General features: G+C 54.2%; 2 protein-coding genes across 2 annotated transcripts; both read right to left on the reverse strand.

The window, feature by feature from the left end:
• Window positions 1-15,834: 15,834 nt before the first annotated feature.
• On the reverse strand, window positions 15,835-16,548 carry PPY (pancreatic polypeptide). Its single transcript, XM_075993916.1, has 3 exons — window positions 16,184-16,548; window positions 16,035-16,106; window positions 15,835-15,859 (listed from the first exon to the last, which is right to left on the reverse strand). The coding sequence occupies exons 1-3, from the start codon at window positions 16,546-16,548 to the stop codon at window positions 15,835-15,837; spliced, it is 462 nt and encodes a 153-aa protein (XP_075850031.1).
• A 6,730-nt stretch (window positions 16,549-23,278) lies between these two features.
• On the reverse strand, window positions 23,279-24,025 carry PYY (peptide YY). The gene is made up of 3 exons (XM_012786681.3): window positions 23,838-24,025; window positions 23,644-23,724; window positions 23,279-23,497 (listed from the first exon to the last, which is right to left on the reverse strand). Exons 1-3 carry the CDS (start codon window positions 24,023-24,025, stop codon window positions 23,473-23,475), a joined length of 294 nt encoding a protein of 97 aa, XP_012642135.1. The 3' UTR covers window positions 23,279-23,472.
• Window positions 24,026-24,860: the final 835 nt, after the last annotated feature.

A 24,860-nucleotide genomic window follows, 5' to 3' on the forward strand; every position in this document is an offset into this window, starting at 1 on the left:
AAGCGGCAGGGCCTCCTCTGCGCGAGGGGGCGGAGACCGAGAGGGGAGGACAGGGGAGGGGAGGAGAAGAGGAGGGAGGCGAAGCGAAGGGAGAGGGATGTGGATGCTGCGGGACATCTCCCAGGAAGTACCTTTCCTAGCAGCTGGTAGGCGGGCAGCGAGATGGTGATCTGCGAGACACTGCACAGCCCACGACCCCCTGCTCGCTTCCCACTCGGGGAAGCAGGACTGGGACCGGTCCCCACGAGCGTCCCTTGGCGCCAGGATCCCTTAAAAGGGCGATGGTGAAAGATAGCGCCGAAGAGGACGGGCTCGATTACTCCGCCCGCTCCTCTGGGCTTAGACCCCTGTTGCAGCTCCAGGCGAGTCTCACTTTCCTCGTTATCCTGCTTCCCAGTTGGGGAAAGGAACAGGAGGACTTTAGCGAGATCCCCAAGAAGCAGGATACCAACCGCCATAGGGCCTCGGATGATGGATACCTGGATCCTGGACTTCCCAGAAAATTCGCAAAAAAGAGGAAATGTCTTCGTGAAGAGGTTTGAACCCCTGTTTTAAGCCTGGGTGGGGGAGCTGGTCCATTCCTCTGTCTACAGAATAAAGAAAGAAGTTATTCGCTATCCTTGCTCAGAGTCCCATCTCAAGAAGTAAACAAAGGGTTAAACCCACTGGCCCGCCTTTGCCAAAGCCTCTGGCTCCTCCCCAGACCTGCTAGTAAAAGATACTGGGCCTTGAAATACCTGGAAGCCCTGTGCAGTGCAGTGTACGGAGAATTTGGGGCCAGCTGCTGCTACTTCTCTGACCTCAGTGCCTGCCCCCCAGTTGCCCTCTGCAAAATGTCAGGGTTATCCCTCTTCCTTGCTAACTGGATTCCTAAGATCAGCATAGACTGCATCCTAGAAACTTGCTTGGAAATCTCAGAAATGAGTTTAATTTGGAAATTCATCCTGGAAGCAGAGGACTGATCCCCAGGGTCCCAGGGGACTCAGCCAGCCCCTGAGCTCCAAGGGTATAGGTCTGCTTATAGGTATAGGCAAAAGTCACAGAGGCCACCAAACTGCTGAAAGTCACATGGTTTAGGTTCCTTGCCAGGGGTGGGAACCTGCTGCCTCAGGGCCACATGTGGCCTTCTGGATCCTTGACTGCGACCACTTTGGCTGAATCCAAATTTTACAGAACAAATCCTTTTAATAAAGGACTCAGCCGAGGGGCTGTACTTGGGGATCTGGAGGGCCACATGTGGCCTCGAGGCCACAGGTTCCCCATCCCTGCCAGGCCAGATGGCATTGACCGGAATAGCAGTCTTCAATCTCTGACCAAAATTGGCTTCCTACAGCACATTTCTTCCATCCCTCTCCTCTGCCCTCAAGCCAGAAGATCCTCCTAACTGAACCCAGGAAAAGATTTCCCCTTCCCATTTTAAGGCTATCCTCCACTCTCACCTGTCCACTTCTGGGTGGGCAATCACTCAGTTATTTGCCTTTGGTTGGGAAAGGGAAGTATCTTGAATCACTACAAAATATGAATTACTTCTCAATCAGGCAACTACCCCACAGCAACCGGCAGCACACCTCCCATTCCACTCCATTCAGGATCCTCAGTGTGGGACCCCAGGTTCTAGCCCACGTGGGGAGGGCAGCCTGACTCATGATCCTCGAAAACTGCCTCCCCTCAGTAGTCAGCCAACAAGTCTCTTTCTAATAGGCAGAATGACAGCCTCTCACATCTGTTTGGGACCTCACAATTGATAGATTGTTTCATTCTCGCCACAGCCCTGTGAGATTACAGAGTGGGGAGAAACGTGTCATGATGGGGAATAAAGTGTTCCTGTGCCAGACAAGGTGCCAGTTTCTGTGATACCGAGCTAAATAAGGGCCCTGACATCTGGAGTTCACTGTCTGGGCGGAGGTCAGGGGGCGTTGTGTTGCATAGACACAGAAAGCACTTTCTGGTAGGATAATCGAATGCCACAATAGAGGTGCAGTAAGTGGCCTGAGCTGGGCCCCAAGGAATGGGGGTGCTACTGGTGGGAAATGGAGTTGCCTGGAAGGGAAGCAGGTTTGAGGGGTCCACAATGCATCCCATGGCAGTTAAGAGCTGCCCCTCCCCAGAAGGAGGACTGAGTCCTCTCTCTCTGTGTTCTGTAATTGCCCCAGAGGTAACCTGGATGCAGGCAGTGTCTCTGCTTCCCCTAAAATCAAGGTTTGCCTATGATAGTGTTCAGCCCAGAGCTCTGGGAATCAGGGAACAGAGAGAAATAAAAATCGGAGCCGGTGTTGTGAATTTCCAACAAACCCGGCCCAGCATTGAGTAAGCTTGCACTTCCCATAAAGACCAGCAGGGACCGCCACCAGCTACCCCCGTCTATCTTCCACAAGAGCACTCTGAGTTTCTCCACCCTGCACCGCCCTCTGCCTGAACCTTGTTCTGGAAAACTTTTTATTGAATATATTAATACTTCTCAGTAAAAAAAAAAAAAAGTTTGGAGTCCTCAGTGGGCTATATAAAATTTCATAAATATTTGCTTATACATTATTATATTTGTGCTATTGAACTAAGTAGTATTTATATGAGAAACCACACACCAAAAAAGAAACTAAAAATAATTAATTTTAAACTGTAAATAGAAGTTGTAACATTTTCCCCATTCCCCAAAGGATGCTCTTGCACACTCCTAGTGCGCCCCCACTTTGGACACCACTGTTCTAAAGGAAAAGCCATGCTGCCCTCCCCAGTCCCAGCCTCAACAGGGCATCCAGACAGGTGTGGATCCAGACAGCTTTGCCTCCCCTGCAGGGCCAAACAAAGGCTTCCCCGGAGGAAGTGTCCTGGCCCCTTGCTCCCCACACAACCTCAGGACAGAGCCCAAAGCCCCCCCCATCACCACCACCAGCCGGCCACACACCCACCTGCCCTGCATGCAAGTCAGATTGCCTGTCTGGGGGACAGAAACCCAAAACCGCTCTTGGAAGCAGCCTCCTTGCCCTCATCCCATCCCACCCCTGGTCCAATACTTGCACTTTGCCCTGCCTCCTGCTTTTACTCTGCCCACTACCCCATTAGGGTGGAAAATTCTGGAACCAGACAACTTTGTGTTGAAATCCTGGTTCAGCCACTTGGTGTGTGTCCTAGGCCAGTTACGTAACCTCAATTTCCTCATCTGTACAACGGGGATAACAACGTCCACCTTGAGAGAAGACAGACATAAGAGGGGCTGTCACAGTGCCAGGCACACAAATGGTGCTCCATAAATGCAGTATCCTTCTGGGAGTAGGTCTGGGCAGGCTCTATCTAGGTGCCAGTGGGGCAGTGGGTGGTTAGTCCCTCTTTCTGGCTGTCTGATGTGCCCTGGGGAAGGCTGGGTCCACCCCAGGGCTTCTGAAGCTGCAGTTATCTGGTACAGATAGCATGTCCCCTTCCTGCTGCCCACACACAGTTTAGTGGCACCTTGCCCGGCCCTATCTGAGCCACGTACTTCTCTTATCCTCCTCTCTCTCCAGTGCCCACACCAAGGTGCCAAGGGCTTTGATGTGGGCACCATGTGAGGGGGCCAAGAGCAGGTCACCCGTCACCAAAGTGGGGAAGAGCTTTCAACAATCAGTGCAGACTCTGGGAGTGGGTGGAGTCCTGCTACCCACTGGAGTAACCGAATGTCCATTGCTGGAGACACCCCATAAGCCAACAGTGCCTTGGAGCGCCCCCTGTAGACCCTGCACAAGGCAGGGATTGATGGGATGAGGTGAGGGAGGTTCTGGACAGTAGCAGGGGGAAGGAACCAAAGTCATAGACAGACCCATGTTAGATGCCCTGGGGACTATGTGAGGTGCTTGAGTTGCTATTTGGGGACAGAAAGAAAAGACAGAGGAGTGTCCTCACTTGAACTGTGACATGGAGGAGAGCTACACACACACACACACACACACACACACACACACACATGCCCTATGCTGCTTCCCTCCCCATTTGCCCTGGGCCAAGGGAGCACTTACAGAAAGTAGTTTGGGGCTGAGACAGAGATAGAGGGCCAGAGGCTATGGAGGACATTGGGTGACTTTGGGCAAGCCACTTGGTCTGGGCTTTCCCTGCTGTAAAATGGGCAGGATAACATGCACCTCGCCTGCTAACATGCTTTGTGAGCCAAGATGGGGGAGCCCCCATCACCCACATGTGCCCTGGCCATGCCCTTCCCAGGGGTGGGGGGACTCTTCTCCACCTGTCTCTGGCCTCAACCACATGCGACTCTGCCCCCAGCCCTGCTTGGCTCCAGTGGCTCAGCTCCAGCCTCTTCCATACCACCCCCCTGCAGGGATCTTTGCTGCCCTCTCATTTTTTGTTAGCTACTCGGGCTCCCCCTGTGTACCTCTCCTCTCTGAAGTATCTGGGGGCAGAGTGGGGGACCTCCTGCTATCCCCTGCTGTCCCACAGGGGCTTCAAGCCCTCTGGCTCTTCTGCTTCCAGCTGCCTGCCCTGAGCACTGCGTGGGAGCTGTGGGGTCCTGGGACGAGGAGAAGCTGCACCCCCACCAAGGCCCTTTTCCAAGCCAGAGCCATTGCAGGGAGGGGCTGTCCCCCAAGCCTGTCAGTACAGAGTGGGGGAGCGCCTGTGGTCACCCCAAGCAGACTGCAGCACGCAGGTCCCGGGCAGCAGGCTTCAGATGAAGAAATGAGGGCACAGAGAGGGCAATTCTTTTGTCCCAAGGCACCCACTGGTTAGTGGAGAGCTGGGGTCAACCCTAGGCCACCTGGCCTCAGGCTCCACTGCAGCTGCTGCACCTCACTTCACAGGTACTGTGAGTAGCTTCCTTTTCTATGGTGAAGCCAAAGATCAGAGGCGTTAAATGACTCGCCCAGGACCACACAGCAAGCAAGGGGTGGAGCCAGGCTTAGCGGGGACGCTTGGTAAAGAGACTTGCCTAGTGTTCCACGACCTATTCTTCAGTTTCCAAAACTGATAACTCATAGAAACAGCTGAACTTAAACAGCACTTTAATTTTGCCTCATTTAAAATGATAATTATCACTGTTTAAAGAAATAAACCCCTAGAAACAATTTGTAATCTCTCTTGCTAATCCTTACCTAGCATCCATCATGACTGAATCCAATCTTGAATTTATCAAGACTTGATTAAGACACTTTTACTAATGTGCCCTCAATCGTTCAGTAACCTGGCATCAGACACGGGAGCTGAAGAGAGCCTGGCAGCTCTGCAGAGCGGCTGGCAGGGATGCCCCAACGCAAGAACCTTCTGGCTTCCTCCTCCTGTGCAGAAAACTCAGCTCTTTGCTCTTGGTTTTCTCATCTGTAAAATGAAAGGTTGGGGCACAGGGACTAGATTACTAAATTCCCTTTCAAACCCATCAATCCAAGGAGACAGCTTCACACTCAGCTCGTAAAAGAGATTAAAAACTTTCTTTCCAACAGAGATTTCCAAGAAGTGGCCTCTTGGTAGATATTTCTTGAAATGTGAATTATTCCATTCACTAAATACCTGCTCCCACTATAGACTGTGAAGTTCTTTGAGGACAGTGACTGTACTGACTGACCACTGTAACTGTGGCACCTAGTGCAGTGCCTGCCATCAAGTATGCACTCCAATTTATTTTCAGTTTTTTAATTTAAAAAAAAATATTTTTTGAGAGGAGTCTCACTGTGTTGCTCAATCTGGTCTTAAACTCCTGGGCTCAAGAGATCCTCCCACCTCAACCTCCCAGATAGCTGGGAACATAGGTGGGCATAGCCAAGCCTTCGTCTAGGTGCTCAATTAATCCACGATGCAGAATCCCTGGGGGCAGCACCATACAGCAGGGGTTTGGGGTTTCGATGTACAGCCAGGTGAGGCCTGCCAGGCTACCAGATGGAAAGAGGACCCCCAAGACCTCTTTCCTGAGAAGGTAGCTGTGGCCATGGAGAGCACTCAGGGTGACAGGGCCTGACCCCAAAAGAGCTGAGAGAAACCAGGGGACAGAGAAGAAAACAGGCCACCAAGAACAGATGGCCCCAACCGGGCTCCCCAATGCCCACCCTACAAACGGGACTTCCATTTGGTTCTAAGGACATGGAAGCTCAGAGAGTCTGATGGACTGGTCCCTGACCACACCACCCAGTGGCTCCAGGGTCTCTGGTCCTCACTGTCCCTGATAGCACATCTGAGAGCAGGGCAGAGCTGATGCCATCAACAAGAGTCATCTCTGTCGCTTCACTCAGAAGAGACCATCCTGTCCTTACTAAGGGACATGCAAAAATAGCTGATCAACAGCTGCATAATGAAATATGTTTCTTTATGTGAAAGTTAAATATACACAGGTAATGTTTCCATCAGATGTTTTTATTAAGTCAATGCCAAATTCCTTCCTGCTTCTCCTGGGTCTGGCATGAGGCCACCCCATCTCAGGAGCACCCCGATTTGCAGGGAGGAGGAGGGCTGGGAGAGAGCACATTGGGCATTTGGTAGGTTGTGATATAATGCAACGAACTAATAGAACTGTCCTCCCTCTCCTCCTGGGTCTGGGATAGCAGGACAGGAGGGAGCCCTCTACCACCGAAACCTGGATACAGTTCCTCCTCCTCCTCCTCCTCTTCCTCCCTCTCCCTGCACAGGCCTCAGGAGCCATGCATGGGGGCATCTCAGTGCTGCTCACCCTGCCGACGAAGCCAGACCAGGCATCCGTCAGGCTGAGAATGGGGCCCATGGCAGTGGGCTCCGTGTCGTTTTATGAGAAAATGTAGAGACCAAGTTCAGGAATGAATTAGCTTTTATATTGAGCCCGCATCAGCAGGCTAATATTAAAATGACAAGAATGGGCCGGGCGTGGTGGCTCACGCCTGTAATCCTAGCTCTCTGGGAGGCCGAGGCGGGCGGATTGCTCGAGGTCAGGAGTTCAAAACCAGCCTGAGCAAGATCGAGACCCCGTCTCTACTATAAATAGAAAGAAATTAATTGGCCAACTGATATGTATATAAAAAAATTAGCCGGGCATGGTGGCGCATGCCTGTAGTCCCAGCTACTCGGGAGGCTGAGGCAGAAGGATCGCTCAAGCCCAGGAGTTTGAGGTTGCTGTGAGCTAGCCTGACGCCACGGCACTCACTCTAGCCTGGACAACAAAGCGAGACTCTGTCTCAAAAAAAAAAAAAAAAAAAATGACAAGAATGTAAATAATGTAATCCTAAACTCAGGCTGGGGAAAGACATGTGGTCTGGAAATTACTGATATCTTGTTTTTCAGAAAAAGTGAGGGGCAGCTAACTGGTTCTCACACTGCTCCTGCCCAGGGGAACCTCGCTCAGTAAAAGTCCATAGAACAGATGGGATGGCTGCTGTGAAAAGCAGTCAGGCAGTCCCTCAAAAGGTCAGACGTCCAGTTACCACATGGTCCAGCAACCCCACTCCTAGGTATATACTCAAGAGAAATGAAAACTTATGCCCACCCAAAAACTTGTACATAAATGACCATAGCAGTATTATTCATAATAGCCAAAAATCAGAATCACCTCAAATGTCTATCAACTGATGAATGAATAAAATGCAGTATGTTCATAAAATGGCATATTATTCATCCATAAAGGAACATATGTAATGAAGAATTTAACATTGCCCCAAAAGAGGTACAGCCCTCAGCTTTTGAGAGGTGATCTTTAATCCCTTGGAATGTCATGCCTAATAGGACTATTTTTGTTTGCCTGGAGGTTTTGGGTCACACCAGGTAGTCTAACAATATGATATAGGGTGGGGACTCTGGGTCACACAGTATCAGGCTCAACCTCTGAGGGGCATAAAACTGAGATCAGCAGTGTGGGTAGCCAACCATGTCTATGTGATAGAGTCCCAATAAAAACCCTGGACACCAAGGGAGTTGAGCCTGGTTGAGCTTCCATGGTTGGCAGTATCTCGAGCATATTGTCAGACATCATTTCTGGTAAAGTCATGCTGTCTACAACTCAGTTAAACAAAATAAAATTTCAGGACCCTCTAAATTTAGTATGGCAAAGGAGACTGAGACACATAGTATGTTTGCCACTTCTGCTTCCTAGATTATAAATTAACTCTTTTCCTTATTGTTCCTGTTTTGTAAATGACTAGGAAAGACCAGAGCTTCTCCCCCTTCCAATCGCTGATCTTTGTCATAGATTAGCTTCCTGTTTTATTGCTCTATACCTAACCCAGACTATGTTGCAAAAGACCCCATGACTATTACATCTTTAGTGTGGAATGTTAAATGTATCTTTCCCAAAAGAAAAAGACCATTTCAACTAATCAAATTGTTGTAACTATGCATTAAGTCTTATATGGAAAGATGATGAAATTCTGTTAAGCCTGCCTAAATTTTGTCTACATAAACAATTCCAAATTTCTACACTTCAAAACACTGAGCCAGGCACCATGGCTCCCAGCACTTTGGGAGGCCCAGGTGGCAGGATCACCTGAGGCCAGCATTCCATATTACATTGAGCTATGATCACACCACTGCACTCCAGCCTGGGCGACATAGTGAGACTTTGTCTCTAATAAGAAAGGAACACTGACTTCTATTCTTTGGAATTGTGTTCCCCGGGGAACCATCCTCAAACTTTGTACTTGAATAAACTCTCTTTAAACTAGATTACAACCCTTTTGATTGTTTATGTTGACAACTGGAAGCTCCATGACTCCATGTTTGGAACTTTCCTGGATGCTGCCATACATGCCTCTTCCTTTGACTTTAAGCTGTAAACCTTTAGCTAAAAAACATAACCATGAGTATCACACCCGGCAGTATATTCTGGGACCCAATCTAGCAAATTACCAAAACCAATGGTGGTCTTAGGGGCTTCTGAACTTGCAGTTGCTGTCAGAGGTGAGGGTGGTCTTCTGAGCTTCCCTTCTAATTTCACAAAATAATACATGCTATAACATGTATGAACTTCAAACATTATGCTAAGTGAAAGAAGCCAATCACAAAGACCACACATCGTACAAGTCCACTTACATGGAATGTCCAGAATAGACACCTCTATACAGAAGGTAGATGCGGACTGCCTAGGGCAATGGGAGGTGACTGATAAAGGGGATGGAGTTTCTTTTAGGTTGACAAAAATGTTCTAAAATTGATTGTGATGACGGTTGCACAGCTCTCTGCATGTACTAGAAACCACTGAACTGTATATTGTAAATCATTGAATGGTATGGTATGCGAATTATAGCTCAATAAAACTTTTACCAAAAAAGTGGGGGTGTGGAATTTCAAGGTCCTGGAAAGGGGATTGTGCTGTGTTCACTGGTGTGTCCCCAGTTCCTGGAACAGTTCCTCCAACCCCTGCTCATTGGAGCACAATGAATGCCAAGGAATAAATACATCAAGTGACTCCTGAAACAGGAGCAGGCCCTTAAGGGCTCCCCGTGTGCAATTTCCTGGACCACTGCCCTTTGCAGACAAGAGCTGTTTTAGAATAGTGCCTGCACCGCCACCTGCTTTGGAAAGAATCCAGCCAAAAAACTTTGCTGGATCAGGTCAAGGCCTTTCACCTGGGTGTGAGGGCTGTACCAAGGAGGATGGGTGGAGATTGACTCACTCTGTCCTAGCTTCAGAGCAGCCCCTCCAGCTTCCCAAGGGTTAACCCAAATCATCAAAGGAATTCCTTCAGGCAAAAGGTTTGAGTCTGCAGCTCTGAGATCTCAAGGATGTAAGGAGGGACCCAGGCCTGTCTCCTTCAGGAAGGGCCTCAAGCTCAGGGAAGAGGTACCGGATGCCCCAGCAAAGCTCAGGCAGGAAGAACCAGGCTCAAGAACTGTCTCTCTCCTTCCTTTCTGGGGCTTTCTGCTCCCTCCCTGTTTAAAAATGTAGGCATTGGTTTATTCAGGTATGGTAAAGCTAACATGTTAGGACATGAAAGCCATTGAAAAGATGGCTTGTTACGATTCCCAAGAGGAGGGGCATGCTACGCCAGGGACCAGACAGGCAGGACCACACGGGAGGTGCCAGGGTAGGTCAGGAGGCAAAGTGAACAGATAAAACATGGACAAGGGCCCTTGTGGTTTCTGCAGGAAGGAACCAGCGAGGCCGGGTAACTAGGCTTAGGACTGGCTAGTTTAAATCATTTCAGCGGGCTCTGGGACATAGAGGTTGTCCCTAGTTGTCTGGTACCTGGTCCTGGGGCAAGTAGGTCAGGGCAACAGTGGCCTGAGCATGAGAGGGGACGGTGGGCTCTGGGAAAAGCAGGCTGGCAGGTGAGCCCGTTACTGTCCCTATGAACTGGCTAGGCCTGGGAGGGGCAGTCTCTCCAGGGTCAGAAATTCAGAAAATAGAAAGGCTTATTAGTACACACTCCTCCCCTGAGGCTCTCTGATCCTTCCCCAGATGACTTGGGTCCCAGCTAGGAGGTGACCTGCCTTCCCCCCTTCATCCCCTTCTGAACTCAAAATATAATAATCTTGAGCCTCAGTCCCTTGAGCCTCGTCCCCCAGTCTGCTTGGCTTGCCAAACACCATTTTCTCTTGTCTGGGCCAGGAGGGAGAGTAGCTGAGCACTGCACAGCCCCCCAGGACTGGCAGTTCCTGCAAGGAGCCAGGGAGGCTGGAAAAGGGACAGAGAGCCCTTGAGTTTGTGAAGGCAGCCTGGGTCCTCACAGCCAATGCTCCAAGGGGACACATCATTTGTCTTGTCGTAGTGGGGGCTGTGCCCAATGGGGATAAGTAATAGCCTGTTTGCTGGTGTTTAGGGTACACTGGTCCCAGGTGTTGCCGCCTACCCTGTACTACAGAATTTTATCATGGAATCTTGTTCCTTTCCCTGGAGATTTCTGTCTCCATAGAAATGCAGTCCTGGTCTCACTTGGCTACTGAGCTGTGGCATAAACTTCAGGGACATTGATATTGCATTTCTTACCCCTCCCCTGACAGCAGGTTTTAATAAGGAGAGGAGGCCAGAGGATGACACACTTGCGAGAAAAGTGGGGACGGGCCAGAGGGTTCGTCCATGACTAGAGGGGCTCACGCATGTTAATCACCTATTATGCGCCCAGAGCTGTCCAGGGCCTGAGCTGCAACACCCGACTCAATCTTCAGCACAATTCTATGCTCTAGGTGTAATCAGTTCCATTTCAAAGATGAGGATGTGGAGGCTCAAGGGAGATAATGTCCCTTAAGCAAGGTCACAGCCAGGAAGTGCTGAAGTCAGGATTCCTACCCAGAAGCCCCTACTCTTCCTATGGTGCCCCTTCTGGGGGCAGGGTGGGCAGGAAGAATCAGCTCGTGATTCACAGCCTTGCCCTAGAAAAGCAGCAATGTTGAGCAGCATGTGGAGGGGTCCTGACAGGCCACATAGCTGAAGCTCAGCCCAAGGCTTGAGTTCATCATTCAAGCAGCCAAGACCCACCACCCTCCAGAAGGCTCAGTAAGTTATCCATCTGGCTCTCCGCAACGGCTAGGCAAGCTGGGAAAACCTCCAAGGTGTGCAGTGGGCCTGCAATCTTGAGAGCTTAAACTGCAACTGCACCCCCTTCCTGTAACAGCAGGCCTAGGGGCCAGGAGTAGGGGTGCTGGGGCCCCACAGCAGCCCCACAGGGAAAGGAGGCACCTTGGATGCAGCCAGATGGGAAGGGGCATCTGGTGTCTCAGCATAGTGCCCTTCCCAATGCTGAGAACAGCCCAGGGGAAAATCACAGCCCCATCGCAACCCCATAGACAGCTCCTGCCTAGGGTCTGGAGACTTGGCGCAAAAAGTCACCCTACTCCCCAGACCTCCCCGCCTCTGCCACCCACACCTCTGGGCCCCTGGCAGGGACTGTGCTCTGGTTAGGAAAGCTGGCAGCCTGTGTGCTTCCACCCCCACCCTCTCCCTGTTCCCAGCTTCCAGGTCACAACACAGGGGCAGGAGGAGGCGGCCAATCTGGGGTGGAGCATTAGAGGGAAAGAGGGCATGGATCACAGGAATATAAAGGGCCTGGGAGGCCCCGGCCAGAGACCCTTTACTGTGCTGCTCTGCACCTGCCCTGCACCATGGTAATGTCTGCTGGCCAAGTCTGGGCCCCCTTCAGCTGTGTTCTCCAGGAGCTTGGGGATGGGGGTTAATACCGAGGGCCCCTCCCCAGGCCCATTAAGGGCATGAAGGAGTGAGGCCAGGGCAGCCTCCTCTGTCATTCTGATTGCCAGGACAGCTGCCAGGGCTTCCTGTCCCACTTGGGGAGGTGGGGATGAGGGGCATTCCTTGTTAAGAGAGGGTTGAGGGGCTCAGGAGCTCTGGGAGTGCATATTACCGTGTTTCCCTGAAAATAAGACAGGGTCTTATATTTCTTTTTCCTCAAGAAGACACCCTAGGGCTTATTTTCAGGGGATATGTTATTTTCCCCTCAAAGCCTCAGCTTGCAGCACGCACAGGATGGCCGGGACCTGACAGGGGGAGCCGACCTTGTTGGTGGGGCTGCCCGCACCTTTCTGGTCACCTCTGGGATAGTAGCTGTCATGATGGGGCAGATGAGAAGGGCTGCTCATCTTCTTTACCACTCCAGGATGAAATGCACAGGTTGTGCAGATGCGCTGTGTAGCCATGCCCATCACTAGGTCTTATTTTCGGGGTAGGGCTTGCATTGTGCAAATGCTTAGAAATCCTGCTAGGGCTTATTTTATGGGTAGGTCTTATTTTCAGTGAAACACGGTATGTTTGTGGGCTTCACAGTCTGTAAATTGTTATGTGCCATCATGTTGTAGGCACAAATTCTCCATGCGTTAGGAGTGTGCATGTGTGTGCATGTGTGTGTGCATGTGAATCCCAGGGCTGGCATTCCTGTATGCAACTGTGCTCGTCATTCATTTAACATGTATTATTAAGCATCTACTAAGTGCCAGGCTCTGTTCTAGGTGCTTGTGATACATTAATAGACAAAATGACGAGCAATGAGCCCAGCAGTAATTTATGGTGCTTATACTGAAGGTGATGTCACTGGGAAGGGACTCAGACAATAAATACAAGTACATCTTTAAGTTAGAAAATGCAGTGGGGAGAAAGTAGAGCATGACGATGGATTTGGGTTGCAATTTTGAATAGGGGTGTCAGAGTAGGATCCATCTAGAAGATAAATTTTGAGCTGATGCCTAAAGAAGGCAGCCGGGCTGGCCACGTGGATATCTGGAGGAAGAGTCTTCCAGGCAAACAACAGCATGTCTGGTATTTGGGGGAACAGGGAGGAGGAGGAAGCCTGTGGGAGAGGTCAGCGAGGTTAGGGACCAATGGCTCCACGCCATCTTCTCGTGTCCATCTCAGGTTGTGCCTCCCCGTCCATTTTTACCACGGCACCCTGTGTGCATCACTGCGCATCCAGGTGTACAGTAGGATGTCCCTTATGGCGCTTGTGCACCTGTGTATGTCCCAGAGGCAAACACGCCCCTAGATCTGAGCGCCCCAACACTCCAGCTTGCCGGCTTGGCTGCGCGTCCTTAAGACCGGAGCCTGGGCGTTCCATGCATGCGAGGTCCTGCGTCACGTGACCGCCCGCGGCTCTGTCTGCCCCACCCCCTCCAGACGCCCGTTCTGCGCTGCGCGTGCGCACTGGCCATAGTGTGCCTCGCGTCCCTGCTGCGGTGGCCTGAGGGCGCTCACGGAGTGGAGCTGCAAGCGTCCCAGCCCCGCAGGTCCAGGGCGGCTGGTTGGCTGGATAACTTAGGCCAGATCTACAAAAGCGTGGGGAAGCTCTTCGGCGGCAGGTAGGCCCGCGGGGGGCGCGCGGGAGGGAGGAAGGAAGGGGGTGGGTGGGGGAGGCCATGAACGCCACCGGGCGCCCCCGCGCGCATCACGGCCCGAGCTGCAAAGACGTGTTCCCCAGCTCGAAGAAATCTAAAAACAAGAAAACCGAGAACGCCACGAACCTCTCCCCACCGAACGCCTCGAACCTCTCGCTATCCAACGCCACGAACCTCTCCCCACCGAACGCCTCGAACCTCTCGCTATCCAACGCCACGAACCTCTCCCCACCGAACGCCACGAACCTCTCCCAATCCAAGGCCTCTATCCTCTTCCTATCCAACGCCTCGATCCTCTCCCCACCGAACGCCACGAATCCTCCACCGCAGGCCACCGCGAAATGCCAGGCACGGAACGCCATGGAACCCCTGCCACCCACCCCCTTCCGGGGCCCCAGGTAGGAAAGCCCGGGCACTACTGGCACCGAGTCAGGGGCCTCGGAACTCGGGGCAGCTGGGGTGGGAGCGAGAGGAAGCTCCCAGGGGTGGAGGCTGGGGAGACACCAGCGCCCCAGAGTCTTCCTTCTCCCTGACCTCCAGACGCCTGACCCGGCGGTCTCGCTGCCCACCAACCCCTTTATATTGTGAAAGGGGCCTCAATTCCTCCCATCCCCTCAATGAAAACAATAAAGAGAAACAAAAGCTCTGTTGCTTCTCGACTTATGTGGGCCTCCTGGCAGGGTGGTACCTGTCCTTAAAGGAGGACAGGGGACCCAAGAGTTCCTGCTGTGGGAGAAAAAGACCTCAGCTACAGAGTCCTCCCTGTGAGCCACCCACCCTCCCCCACCTCACCCGCATGCACCCCTACCAGGGTGGGGGTCTAACCTGGAGGGAGAACAGGGGTGAGAGAAGCGGGTTCCGCAACCTCAAAGAAGGGGCTGCAGTCAGACCCACACCCCACCCTGCCCAGGTTTCTCCACAGACCAGCATAGAATGCCAGCCTGTCCGTGTTCCCGTCACTGCTGGCACAGGGATGCACAGAAGGGCATGTCTGCCTTCAGTGTGCAGAGTACAGGGAGCCTCCTTTGCCTCCTGGGCCCTGTGAGCCCCTCTGTTGGTGAGCACAGCAGGGGAAGGGGAGACAGCCAGGGCCTGTCCCCAAAAAGTGGGCTTGAGGGTGGCACTCTCCTCTGAGGGTCCCCACAGCCATCAGAGAGGCCTGGGCAGAGCCAGAGGCCCCTGCCATGATCCAGCCCTCACACCCAGCTGTGTGTCGGGAGCTGGGTCGTAATCCCTGCCCTGGAAAGTGTCTACACTTCTCCCCATTCAGAATCATCCCCTTAGCTGCCAGAGACAGTGCCGGGACATCACACTCTGTCACACAAACTCAAACTCTGTTCTCCTGCTGAAACCAGCTCCCCATCCAGGCATCCCTTGGATTTAAGAGTCAACCTGAGCCAAGCAGCTGCAGCCTCTAGAAGCCCTTTGCTTTTTAGGGTCTGGTTTTGACCTGGTTCCCAGTCATTCGTACACACCAGATGGAGCCTGAACTTGGGGGGAAACGTGATTGTGGTGCCACTGCCATTACCAAAGCCACAGCCCCATCCCTTCACGTGGGAGAGGCAGGAGAAGCCACTCTGAGAACCAGAAAGGTTCTAATTCTCTCACGTCTCCCCTTTATACACACCCCACCCCGTCCCCACCTATTTGGGGTGCCTGAGAAGGGCCAGGGCGAGTCAGGCCTGGGGACCCACTGGGACTCTCAGGACTGGCCTCCTGGGGACAGGATCTGGGTCCTCACACTCCCAGAGCCAGAGTGTGCAGTCCACACACAGGATTCATGCAGGTGGCCAGATCGCTCAGGTACAGAAGGAGAGTCCTCGGCCCCCTCTGGGCCACTTGTCCCTCTGTGAAGTGGGGAGGATGAGCTGAGTGACGAATGAGTTTGCAGACATTCTGGATCATTTATAACAGCCTCCTCAGCCCCTTCCCTTCCTCCCTGCTCTCCCCCTGGTGCATCTGGCCGACTCGTGCCCCCAGGGGCCCACAGAGACTCAGAGAGAGGCTGTGACTTTGACTTGCTTTATTTAGCCTGTGTGGGAGCAGGGGCAAGCTCTGGCCAGAGCCAAGGGTGTGGAGGGACGAGCTGGGCTGGCAGTGCTCATGGAGTCGTAGGAGGCAGGAGGTGGCATTACAGGTCCATCGGGCTGAGTTCCCTATAAGGACAGGACAGAATGTGGCAGTGGGAACACAGGCCTCGTGCCCTGGGGAGACCTCAGGCCAGTGCTGGGCCCCTGTTCTCTCTCCTCCAACCCCCCCCTTCCAGGCCCTGATTCCACCCCGAATTTCAGCCCCAGGGAGCTGGGCAGACAAGGCAGGGATCAGACCCACCTGGGGGCAGCTGCGTGGGGGGAGTCCCACTGCAAGGAGTCCAGCGTGTCTTCTTTGTCTCTTTTCCCATACCTGGGAGAGAAGAGACAGTTGGGGCAAGCACTGTGCCCAGGTGCCAGTTCACCTGCCTCATACCTACCCTTAGAGACCATTCTGCCTGGGGCACTAGAGCCCAGGCCTGATCTGTAGAGATGCTCCATTTTCCCCAAGAGCAGGTGTGGAAGGGGTTGGGGACAGGCATGGGGATGGGGTTGTGGCCAGGAATGTGAAGTGGGTCCAGGGTCTCAGGGGCCAGGATCCCTTTCCCACTCCCTCGCACACACCTTGGCCTGGTCAGCATGTTGATGTATCTGCGGAGATCAGCCACGTACTGGGCCATCTGCTCTGGCGTGGCATCATCCCCTGGGTATACTGGCTCCATCGGGGCTCCTTGGGCGCCCAGCAGTGGCTGCAGCAACAGAGCCACACAGGTGGACAGGAGCAGCAGGGAGATGCAGCGGTGCGTGGCAGCCATCTGAGGAGCAGGGGGCAGGCAGCTGGAGGTGGAATAGAGTCTGGGCTGCAGGTCCTCTTGCCCCTTAGCCCATCACCCCTCCCTCCAAGCCTGGGGACAAGGGACAGGGCAAAGGGCCACTCAGAGCTGATCACCCCACCTCCAGACCCTGCCCTGGAGGGCACGGGCAGCTGCTCCTTGTGAGCAGCAGCAACCAGAGGTCAGTCACGGCCTCGGCAAGGTACAGAAGTGCAGCAGAGAAGAGAGGACATGAGCCCTGGCGACAGAAGGCAGAAGTGGAATGGTGGCTCAAGGGAAGGGGCTGGTGGGAAGTAGGGACGCTCCAGCTCACCCAAAGGGCAGGGGCACAGAGAACTTGTGAAGCAAAGGATGGAAATCCATGGCCTGGTGGGTCTGGCCCTCCCCCCAGGGGTAGAGACGCAGTATGGGTCCTGCTGACCATGTCCCCTACACAGGCAAGGACAGGGGCACACACAGAGATCCCAATCACTCACAAGGTCGCTGTCACACACTCCAGCTCACAGCCACACACACAGGTGCACACCCGCTCACAGTCAGCAGACGCCCAGTGTGACAGAGTTGTCCAGATCTGGACCCAGGGGGACCAGGGCCCAAGCAGGAGCTTAGGCCCTCTCGGGCCCCCAGCCCTGCAAAGCACCAACCCCTTCCCTCCAGCCTAGGCCTCAGCCCTCAGAGCCCTCCAGAGCCCAGGGCGTGCAGAGGCCACTCACCCTGGGTCCGAGAGAGTGGGCACTGGACCAAGCGGGCACCTGCCTGGGGCCAGATGGGTCCCCCTGCTCTCCGCTGCGCCCCTTTATAGTCCTCAGCCCCCCACTGAGTCCCCGCCTCCTGTCAGCCTCTGTCACTCCCCAGCCCTCACCCCTTCCTCCCACTGTCTCCCTGGCACCTGCAATGCCAGCATGGGGGCCAGGCATGGGAGGGGAACAGGGCGGTACTGTGGGTGCCAGGCTAGCAGCATAATGGATAAAACTGGGTCACAATAAAAGTCTCAAGTCTCCTGTGAGTCTCCATCCCAGAAGCCCCTTCCCTTTGGGCGCCAGAGCAGGCTTGATTCTAGAAGGCCTGGATTCTGGGACTTCAGGACAACTGAAAGGTTTCGGTCACAGGTCACAGGCCTCGGAAGGAACAGCCCTTCCCGCCGCCCAAGGACCACCCCAAATCGGCAAAAGGATTCCCTCCGGTCAGAGACTGAAGCTGCAGCTCAAGGCTGCAGGGGGGGGAGGGTGGAAACTCAGGCCTTCCTGTCCAGTTTGCAACTAGAGCAAGGTGGGGACAGGCAAGGGGCCTCGGGTCCTTAGGCAACGTGGGAAGGTGTGGGTCCCAGGCACAGAGAAACCCATTTGGCAGACGTACAGGACGCAGAATGAGAATCCATGCCTGGTTTCATGGGAATGGGGCTGGTAGCCATTTCCCTTCCTTTCTTGGAGCCCCCGCTCCAGGGGAGTAATAAAAACCATTATCATCTGTAAAGCTCAAAGTGCTCTTGCTTAATCACATCACTAAATCCCTACCACAACCCATTTTACCGATTCAGAAACTGAAAATCTGCTCAAAGATGTTAAGTAACTGGCCCCAGACCACACAGCTAGCCAATGGGAGACCCAGGTTTGAAAGAAAGTCTGATTCCAAAGTCTAACTCCAAAACCTGGTCTTCTTTTTCTGTGTGAGGCTGTCATGGTATTGCCATAATTTCCCATTTTGGAGCTGAGAAACCTGAGGCTCACAGAGGTGAAGACACTCACTCAAAATTTCACAGCGACCTAGGTCTCCGATTCCAGCTTAGATGCCCCACTCCCTCCCCGGGCCCACCAGAAGCCCCTGAGTCTCCTCTGCCCAGTGTCCCTTCCCATCCCCCAATCTCCTCCCCAGCTCAGGCCAAGAAGCAGTCACTGGCTTTGTCTGAATGACACGTTGTTGCCTGAGTAGGGAACAAAGGACCACCCACCCCTGATGTTCTGCTGTCCCACGTCAGGACACCAGGAAATGTGTGCAGGGCGTCGGGGGCGCAGTTCTTGGGCAGGAGAAGACTGGATGTGACACCAGGGATCTGGCATGGTGGGCTTAGCAGTCAGACAGGCCTGGGCCCCGATCCTGGCTTCACTATCCCCTGGCTGTGGGAGCCTGAGAAAGTAATTCCTTTAGCCTCTCTGAGCCTTGCTTCTCCTCTCTGTGAAATGGGCTCATCATGCCCATCTCAGGATGGGGAGGATAAGGGAAGCCTCAGTAAGCATCTGTGTTTTGCCTTGTCCTCTCTCTTCTGATTTCTGGCAACAAGAACAATAATGCTTCACAGACAACAACTTACATTCCCCAAAGCAAGTATGAAGATCGTTCTGTCTCAGCAAGCCCAGGTCCTTTTCTGGGCCAAGATTTTCCACTTTGCAAAGCAAGAGCGGGGAACTGACGGCTGGGCCTAGGCAGGCATCTGGTATGGCCGGTAGAGGCAGTGGGACTCCACCAGGGGGCGCCAGGCTCCAGCCCTAGTTCCAAGGGTCTGGGATCCCTGGGGACCACAGCGTGGGGGCCTGTTCTGGCTATCACCCATTAGGACCCAACCCCACCAGACAGATGATGGATTCAGGGATTAACTCAGGTGCCTGGGGCATTTATAGTTCTGTCCTGTCGCAGAGATAAACCAGCTTTGTCAGTGCCCAGGAAATAACAGGTACTCCACAAATGTCAACCAAACCTACAGCTTTCATTTTTCTCCTTTGCAAACAACTGGTTCCCCTCAGTGTGGTGACAGTCAAGGAGGAAGTGGTAGTGGATTTGCTTTCTAAACGGCATGGCCATGTCCAGAACAGAACAGTCCATGTGTCCCCACAGTGCCCGCCACAGAGCCCTGCTTAGAGAAGGCACCGATTACTAACCTGCAGATGCACTGAATGGAGATGACAGTGGTCCCTCTGTCTCCCCCCAACTCCATGCCCTCTGGGACAGGGAGGATGGCTTTTGGCAGTGTTGGGGATGAATGAGTGCACTGATACTGAGACCATGAGAGGAACATCCCAGAAATGCCTGGGGTCACAGGGCAAATGAAAGCAGGAGAATGGGGGCCCCCACATACATGGCTGCAAGGACAGGAGTCTGGCCAGCACCATGTCCCCCAACCCCCTTCCCCTAAGTTGTCTAATCCCAATCCCTGCTGCTTTCAGTTAATTGTCAATCAGCAGTCATTTGTGGCACATCTGTCCTGGGCCTCATACCAGGTAGCCCCTTGGGGGCCTAGGGGGAGGAGTTGAGGATAGCTCTGCAAGGAGGTCACAGCAGAGTGAGGAGCTGGGGCATGGCTGCTTCGGAAAGTGAGGACACTGAAGAAAGGGGAGGGAGTGGTCAGCAGCCATCCCTCACCCTGGCTTTATTTTATTTTATTTTATTTTATTTTATTTTATTTTATTTTATTTTATTTTATTTTATGAGACAGGGTCTTGCTCTGTCACCCAGGCTGGAGTGCAGTTGCCCAATCACAGCTCACTGCAGCTTTGAACTCCTAGGCTCCTAGCTTTGATCCTCCTGCCTTAGTCTCCCAAGTAGCTGGGACTACAGGTGCATGCCAGCATGTCCAGCTAATTTTAAAATGTTTTTGTAAAGATGGGGTCTTACTATGTTGCCCAGGTTAGTCTCAAATTCCTGGCCTCAAGAGATCCTCCTACCTCAGCCTCCCAAAGTGCTGGGATCACAGGCATGAGCCACCGCACTGGGCCTCACCTTGGAATTTAGAAACTGGGTCACAGGTCATCCTATGAGTGCCCCTTACTACCTTATGAAAGAGGCAGGAATTACTTTCCCACTCACCAGATGAGAAAACTGAGGTCCAACGAGATAGCTGAAGTTGCCTATGGTCACGTGTGAGTCAGGCAGGGTTAGGATTAAACTCAGGTCCTTATGGTTCCAGGTCCTACACTTTATCCCTGTTCTAGGCCACATCTGGCCCCATTCTTATGCCAATATTTTATTCCCAAGTTGGGTGGCGGCAGCAGGGCTAGACTTGGAGGGGCTGCCCCTAGATGCCAGGACCTATCCCTTGGGCTGAGGATAGCTATGATACTCCCACACATACCTTGAGCCCCTTGTCCCATCCTCTCAGAGCCAACTCAGGCCCAGTTGGGAGTTTAGGACACTAATTTGGAGCCTGGGCCTGCCTCCACTTCCCTCCACCCTGGAGGCTCATCTGTATCCAGGGCTTCCTAAAGGCATAAGAGTATTCAATATTTCTCCCTTCTTGCCCCCAGTGCCTACAAAAGCAAATCCCATAATTCCCACTCCAAATTTTCCTAAAGAGGAAGGTTTCTTGCTGAGATAGAGACTAAATCAATCTCCATAATTAAGTGTTGCAGGGGGTGAACAGGGAGGAAAGAAACCAAAGGTGCTGGGAATGGCAAGGGAGGAATTTCCCCTTGGGATAGTGGGAGGGGAGAGGTGCCAGGTCGGAGGGGACAAGAATTGAGGAGAGTGAAGGAGAGGAAGGGGATTTTAATGAATATTGCTGTTGACCTGGGGTTGGATATGTGATGTCTTTTGAGGAATGGGAGTAACAGGTGGAATTCCTTTTCATTGCTTTTGGTTATGGAGCTGTTTTTTTCTCGAATGCAATGTCACTTGGAGCCTGAGCCATGTGGACTCGGGTTTTACAAGGGTTACACGTGTGCCAAGCTGTGTCGGGCCGACCTGGCCCATAGACTCAGCTCTACCACTCACTAGCTGGGCCATTCGCTAGTTGCGTGACCTTTTGCAACTTACACAGTCTCTCTCAGCTGTAAAGCAGTTAACTTTCTTTTTATTTAAGGTATCAGTATCCCTGTTTAACCCGTGCAGAAACAAACACAGTGAAATGAAATGACTAGGTCAAAGTCAAAGCCAATTAATGGCAGAGACAGGACTCCGATCTGGGTCTTCTGTCTCTGAGGCCGCTGCACCAACTGCGGGGGCCCGGCCGTTGAGATGGCTCCTGCTGTTGGCTAGACCTGTGTGAGAGCTCAGATCCAGGCTGCAAGTAAACTCAGGACAGGGCAAGAAAGTTCTGGGGGAAATGAGGCTTTGAGCTGGACTTGACACCAACACACAGACACATCCTCCCGTCCCCAGCCACACAAGGAACCAAAGGTCCAGGCAGCGCTGTGTGCTCCCATCTTACTTGTCCTGGTGCAGGAGAGAAGGAAGGAGGCAAAATGGGATGGGAAGTGGGTCTTAGAGAATGAGTGGGGAGAGGGAGCCAAAGAAACTAACTCCATCCGCAGGAAGGCTTCTGGGAGGAGCCGACCACCACCCTGAAGGTGTTTCCCAGCCGAAGAGAGGGAAAGGGCTCTGCAGGCAGGGAGAATGGAGGGCGAAGGCACAGAGCATTAGAATTGATGGAGTTGGTGACTTATACAGGCCCTGGGCCCTTCCTGCCCTACCTCCAGGGTGACTGGAGGGCAGCACTGGGGAAGGGGGGTATCAGAGCCCCTTGGCCCCCTAGGGCAGATTGTGTCCAAGCCAGGACCTCCCCTGCAGCTACGGCAGAGCCAGCTTCAGAGAATTCTCTCCTCCCAGAGCCACCTAACTGCAAATAGTCCTGCACGGCCCATGCCCTAGGGCACAGGGACAGCACCCAGCCTTCCTGCCCTTCTTACCCTCTCTGGGTATGGGGCTTTGGCCTCAGGCTGATTCTCCCCCTCATCTCCCAGCCCCCTACCTCAGACTTGGGCAGGTCCTACTGAACTGGAGGCCCAAGAGAGAGCCCCCAGACAGAGGAAGCTGTGTCTGAAGGGGGGAAGACACAAGCCCTTTCTTCAGGGGGTCCCCAGACCTAGATGGGAGACAGGACACAAAGAACTGTCAGTGAACAGAGCAGGGGCCATGAGAGCTGGGCAGCCAGAGAGGGAGGAAGCGCACGGCGTGTCAGGGGCGCAGGCTGCAGGCAGGCTCCGGGATAGGTGCGCAGTGGTGAGGGACCGGAGTTGGACTCCTATTTAAACACACACAGCGCCTTTAGACTTCATCGTCTAATCCAGGGGAAGGGGAACACAAGAGGGTGTCCCTATGGCCTTGTCCTAGGCAAGCACATTCAGTGACTCATCCCCTGGGTGTGAATTCAGCCAGAAGCGGGAGGGCGGTTGCTGGAGGAAAGGGCAGCCTCTACACTCCCACTGCTCCTCTATTCTGGGCAGTGGGGACAGTAGGAATGGCCTGCCCGTCCCACCAGCACACACCCACCCACCTGGCCCCCACACGGCTCTTCTTGCACAGCCCCATCTTGGATCCCACTCTACCTCTGGCCACTACAGCCCTGGGCTGTAATACAGCTCCTGCGGGAACCGCCCTGGGGTGTTGGCGCCTGCCCCCCCAACGCTTTGCGGGGTTGGGAAGGGCAGCGCGGCCCCAACTACTCCCCTAGGCTGTCTGGCACGATCCCTTCCACCTCCCCATCCTCGAGCCACTCTTCTTGCTCCTCCCTGCCCCTCTTTCAAGAACTCCCGTCCAGCCCACCGCTAGAGCTCCTTCCGCAGAGGCCGCCCGTCCGGGCGCTGTCCAGCCCCAGGCCGGGCCGTAGCACCTTCTCCGAGCTCCGGGCAGAGGGAGGGGGCGGGCCACCCTCCCAGCCTTGTCCAGGGCGCCTTTGTCCAAGTCTGAGTCTTCTCTTCTCCAGCCTTCGCACTTCCACCCTCCACTCCCACCAGATGCCACCTCCACGAAAGAGAAAGGAAAGAAAATACAAGGACACACTCCGTTTCCGTGAAATTTGCTCTTTATTTTGGGACCAGGGAAGGACCACCCACAGCCCTCCAGCCCAGGGGACGGGGGCCCCACCCCAGCCCTGCCGCGACAGTGGGCAGGGAGGTGAATCCAGGTTCCGGGGTCAGGAGCAAATATGCAAATGAGACCGTTGTAATTAGCATATCTCCCAGGAGGCCTTGGGGGTCATCACCACAGGTCGGCGCCCTCCGACCTGCAGGAGAGAAAGGAAAGGATCTGGATCTGGGGAGGCGAGACGGGGAGAAGTCGTGAGGGACGGTGCCAGGGTGGGGCTTCCGTGGGGCTGCAGGACCAGGCCGCGCTCCAGGACGCAGGGTGTGGTGAGGCGGGCGTTTTTACCGCGACCTGACGGGGCGGTCCTCGCCGTCGGGGAAGAGCAGTTTGGAGACTACAGGGTCCGGGCTGTCGCGTTTCCCATACCTGGGGGCGGGGTCACAAATGGGCGTGGTCGTGTGTGGGCACGTGACCTGCGCGGCCGGACGGAGGACTTGAGCCCCGCATGCCCAAGTCCTCACCCCCGCGCATGCGCTCACCGCTGCCGGGTGACCAGGTTGAGGTAGTGGCGCAGGGACGTGTAGTAGCGATTCAGCTCCTCCGGGGAGGCGTCTTCGCCAGGAGCCTCGGGTTTGATGGGATAGGCGTCGACCAACGCCCCCAGGCAGGCGAGCAGGGCCACGAACACTGTGGCCATGGCGGGCCACGGCCTACGCACCGTCACCATCTGGGAAGGGGACATTGGAGCGCAGATCGTGCTGAGCCTCGACTCTATGGCGGGAGGCTACAGTTACCGTCGGGGACCAAGGCTCAGCCACCAACTTGCTGTGTGTTCTCAGGCACCAGGCTCTCTGTAGCCTGTTTCTTCCTCTACACTGCCTGCCTGCCCACCCCAGCCCCTCCACCACTCCTGCCCAGAGGTAGATGGAGGAAGAGGGCTATGCTGGCCACGGGGTCCCGAGCCTCTCCTTCCCACGTCTGCTGGCTCCCTTCCACTCCAGCTTCCCGCCACTCAGCCCCAGCGTCCACCATCCCAGCCTCAGTTTCCCCACGAAACAGCCTAAGTCCCCAGCACCAGACCATTCCTGAGCCCCAGCCACTCACAGGAATAGCTCCCGAAGCGAGATGAACAGAAGGTGGAAGGCGGTGGAAGGCCAGAGGGGTCCCCCGGAGGCTGGACTGCTGCAGGTCAGGCTGGGGCCTCCTCTGCTCAGAGCTTTCCCTGCGGGCTTATATCCCGGCCTGGAAAGGGAGGGGAGTCCCAGGTGGAGGGGGAGCCAGCAGGGGGAGGGCCCTTCCTCCTCCCTTCCTCCGCCCCCGCCCAGCCAGTGCGTGCCTACACCCAGCCAGTGTGTGCGTGATGTCTGGCAGTAGCTGAGGGGGCAGCTGCCATGCTCAGATTCAGGGTCCCACTGCGTGCTGTCTGGCAGTAGCTGAGGGGGCAGCTGCCATGCTCAGATTCAGGGTCCCACTAGATGGGGTGCCTAGCCTGAACCCCGTGTTCACCCCACGGCCCCCCAGTGGGGGCTCTAGCCTCCTGAGGAAGTGAAGCATTTGGAGCT

The sequence above is a fragment of the Microcebus murinus genome, chromosome 18 (assembly GCF_040939455.1).
Source record: "Microcebus murinus isolate Inina chromosome 18, M.murinus_Inina_mat1.0, whole genome shotgun sequence".
In the NCBI taxonomy this organism is placed as follows: domain Eukaryota; kingdom Metazoa; phylum Chordata; class Mammalia; order Primates; family Cheirogaleidae; genus Microcebus; species Microcebus murinus.

Bases quoted from the DNA above. Each gene is read 5' to 3' on its own strand.
- PPY (XM_075993916.1), bottom strand. From the start codon at position 16,548: ATGGCTGCCACGCACCGCTGCATCTCCCTGCTGCTCCTGTCCACCTGT. The intron at 16,107-16,183 runs GTCTCTAAGGGT...CTTCTCTCCCAG, and splicing joins CTAGTGCCCCAGGCAGAATG to GTATGGGAAAAGAGACAAAG. The intron at 15,860-16,034 runs GTGGGTCTGATC...CTGTCCTTATAG, and splicing joins CCCCACGCAGCTGCCCCCAG to GGAACTCAGCCCGATGGACC.
- PYY (XM_012786681.3), bottom strand. From the start codon at position 24,025: ATGGTGACGGTGCGTAGGCCGTGGCCCGCCATGGCCACAGTGTTCGTG. The intron at 23,725-23,837 runs GTGAGCGCATGC...CCCCGCCCCCAG, and splicing joins AACCTGGTCACCCGGCAGCG to GTATGGGAAACGCGACAGCC. The intron at 23,498-23,643 runs GTAAAAACGCCC...TCTCTCCTGCAG, and splicing joins GACCGCCCCGTCAGGTCGCG to GTCGGAGGGCGCCGACCTGT.